The 385-nt window shown below is 23.4% G+C and overlaps 1 protein-coding gene across 1 annotated transcript in view; it reads left to right on the top strand.

The window, feature by feature from the left end:
• LOC107621207 (annexin D5-like) overlaps positions 1-385 on the top strand; it is a 6,752-nt gene that overhangs the window by 5,171 nt on the left and 1,196 nt on the right. The window contains exon 5 of the mRNA XM_016323242.2: positions 95-184. Within this exon, the coding sequence (XP_016178728.1) occupies positions 95-184 (90 nt within the window). The remainder of the gene's footprint in view (positions 1-94; positions 185-385) is intronic.

Raw genomic sequence — 385 nt, 5'->3', positions numbered from 1 at the left:
ATTGCTTTTGGTTACAATATTATTAAGATAATAAAAATAAAAAAGTAAAATACATATTTAAGAAATAAAAAAATAACAAGTTTAATACTTGCAGGCACTAAAACAGCAAGCATCTGGCCTCTTTTTACGCGGCCTCTTGACCATACTACGATGTGCTATTAACCCTTCCATGTACTTTGCCAAGGTAAATTTTTTTCACCAATATCTACTCGTATTATATTAAATAGTTTAGTCAAATATATTCAATCATCTAATAATTATTAACTAATATTTTTATATGAATAATTTCTATTTTATTATACTAATTACTAAGTTTAGTATTTACTCAAATTTCTATTTCATAACTTTCTTTTATATATCTTCTTGTGATAATTCGATATTTTAT

The sequence above is a fragment of the Arachis ipaensis genome, chromosome B10 (genome assembly GCF_000816755.2).
Source record: "Arachis ipaensis cultivar K30076 chromosome B10, Araip1.1, whole genome shotgun sequence".
Taxonomy (NCBI): domain Eukaryota; kingdom Viridiplantae; phylum Streptophyta; class Magnoliopsida; order Fabales; family Fabaceae; genus Arachis; species Arachis ipaensis.
The sequence above is the reverse complement of the archived record's forward strand: the minus strand, read 5'-3'. Positions and strand labels throughout refer to the sequence as shown.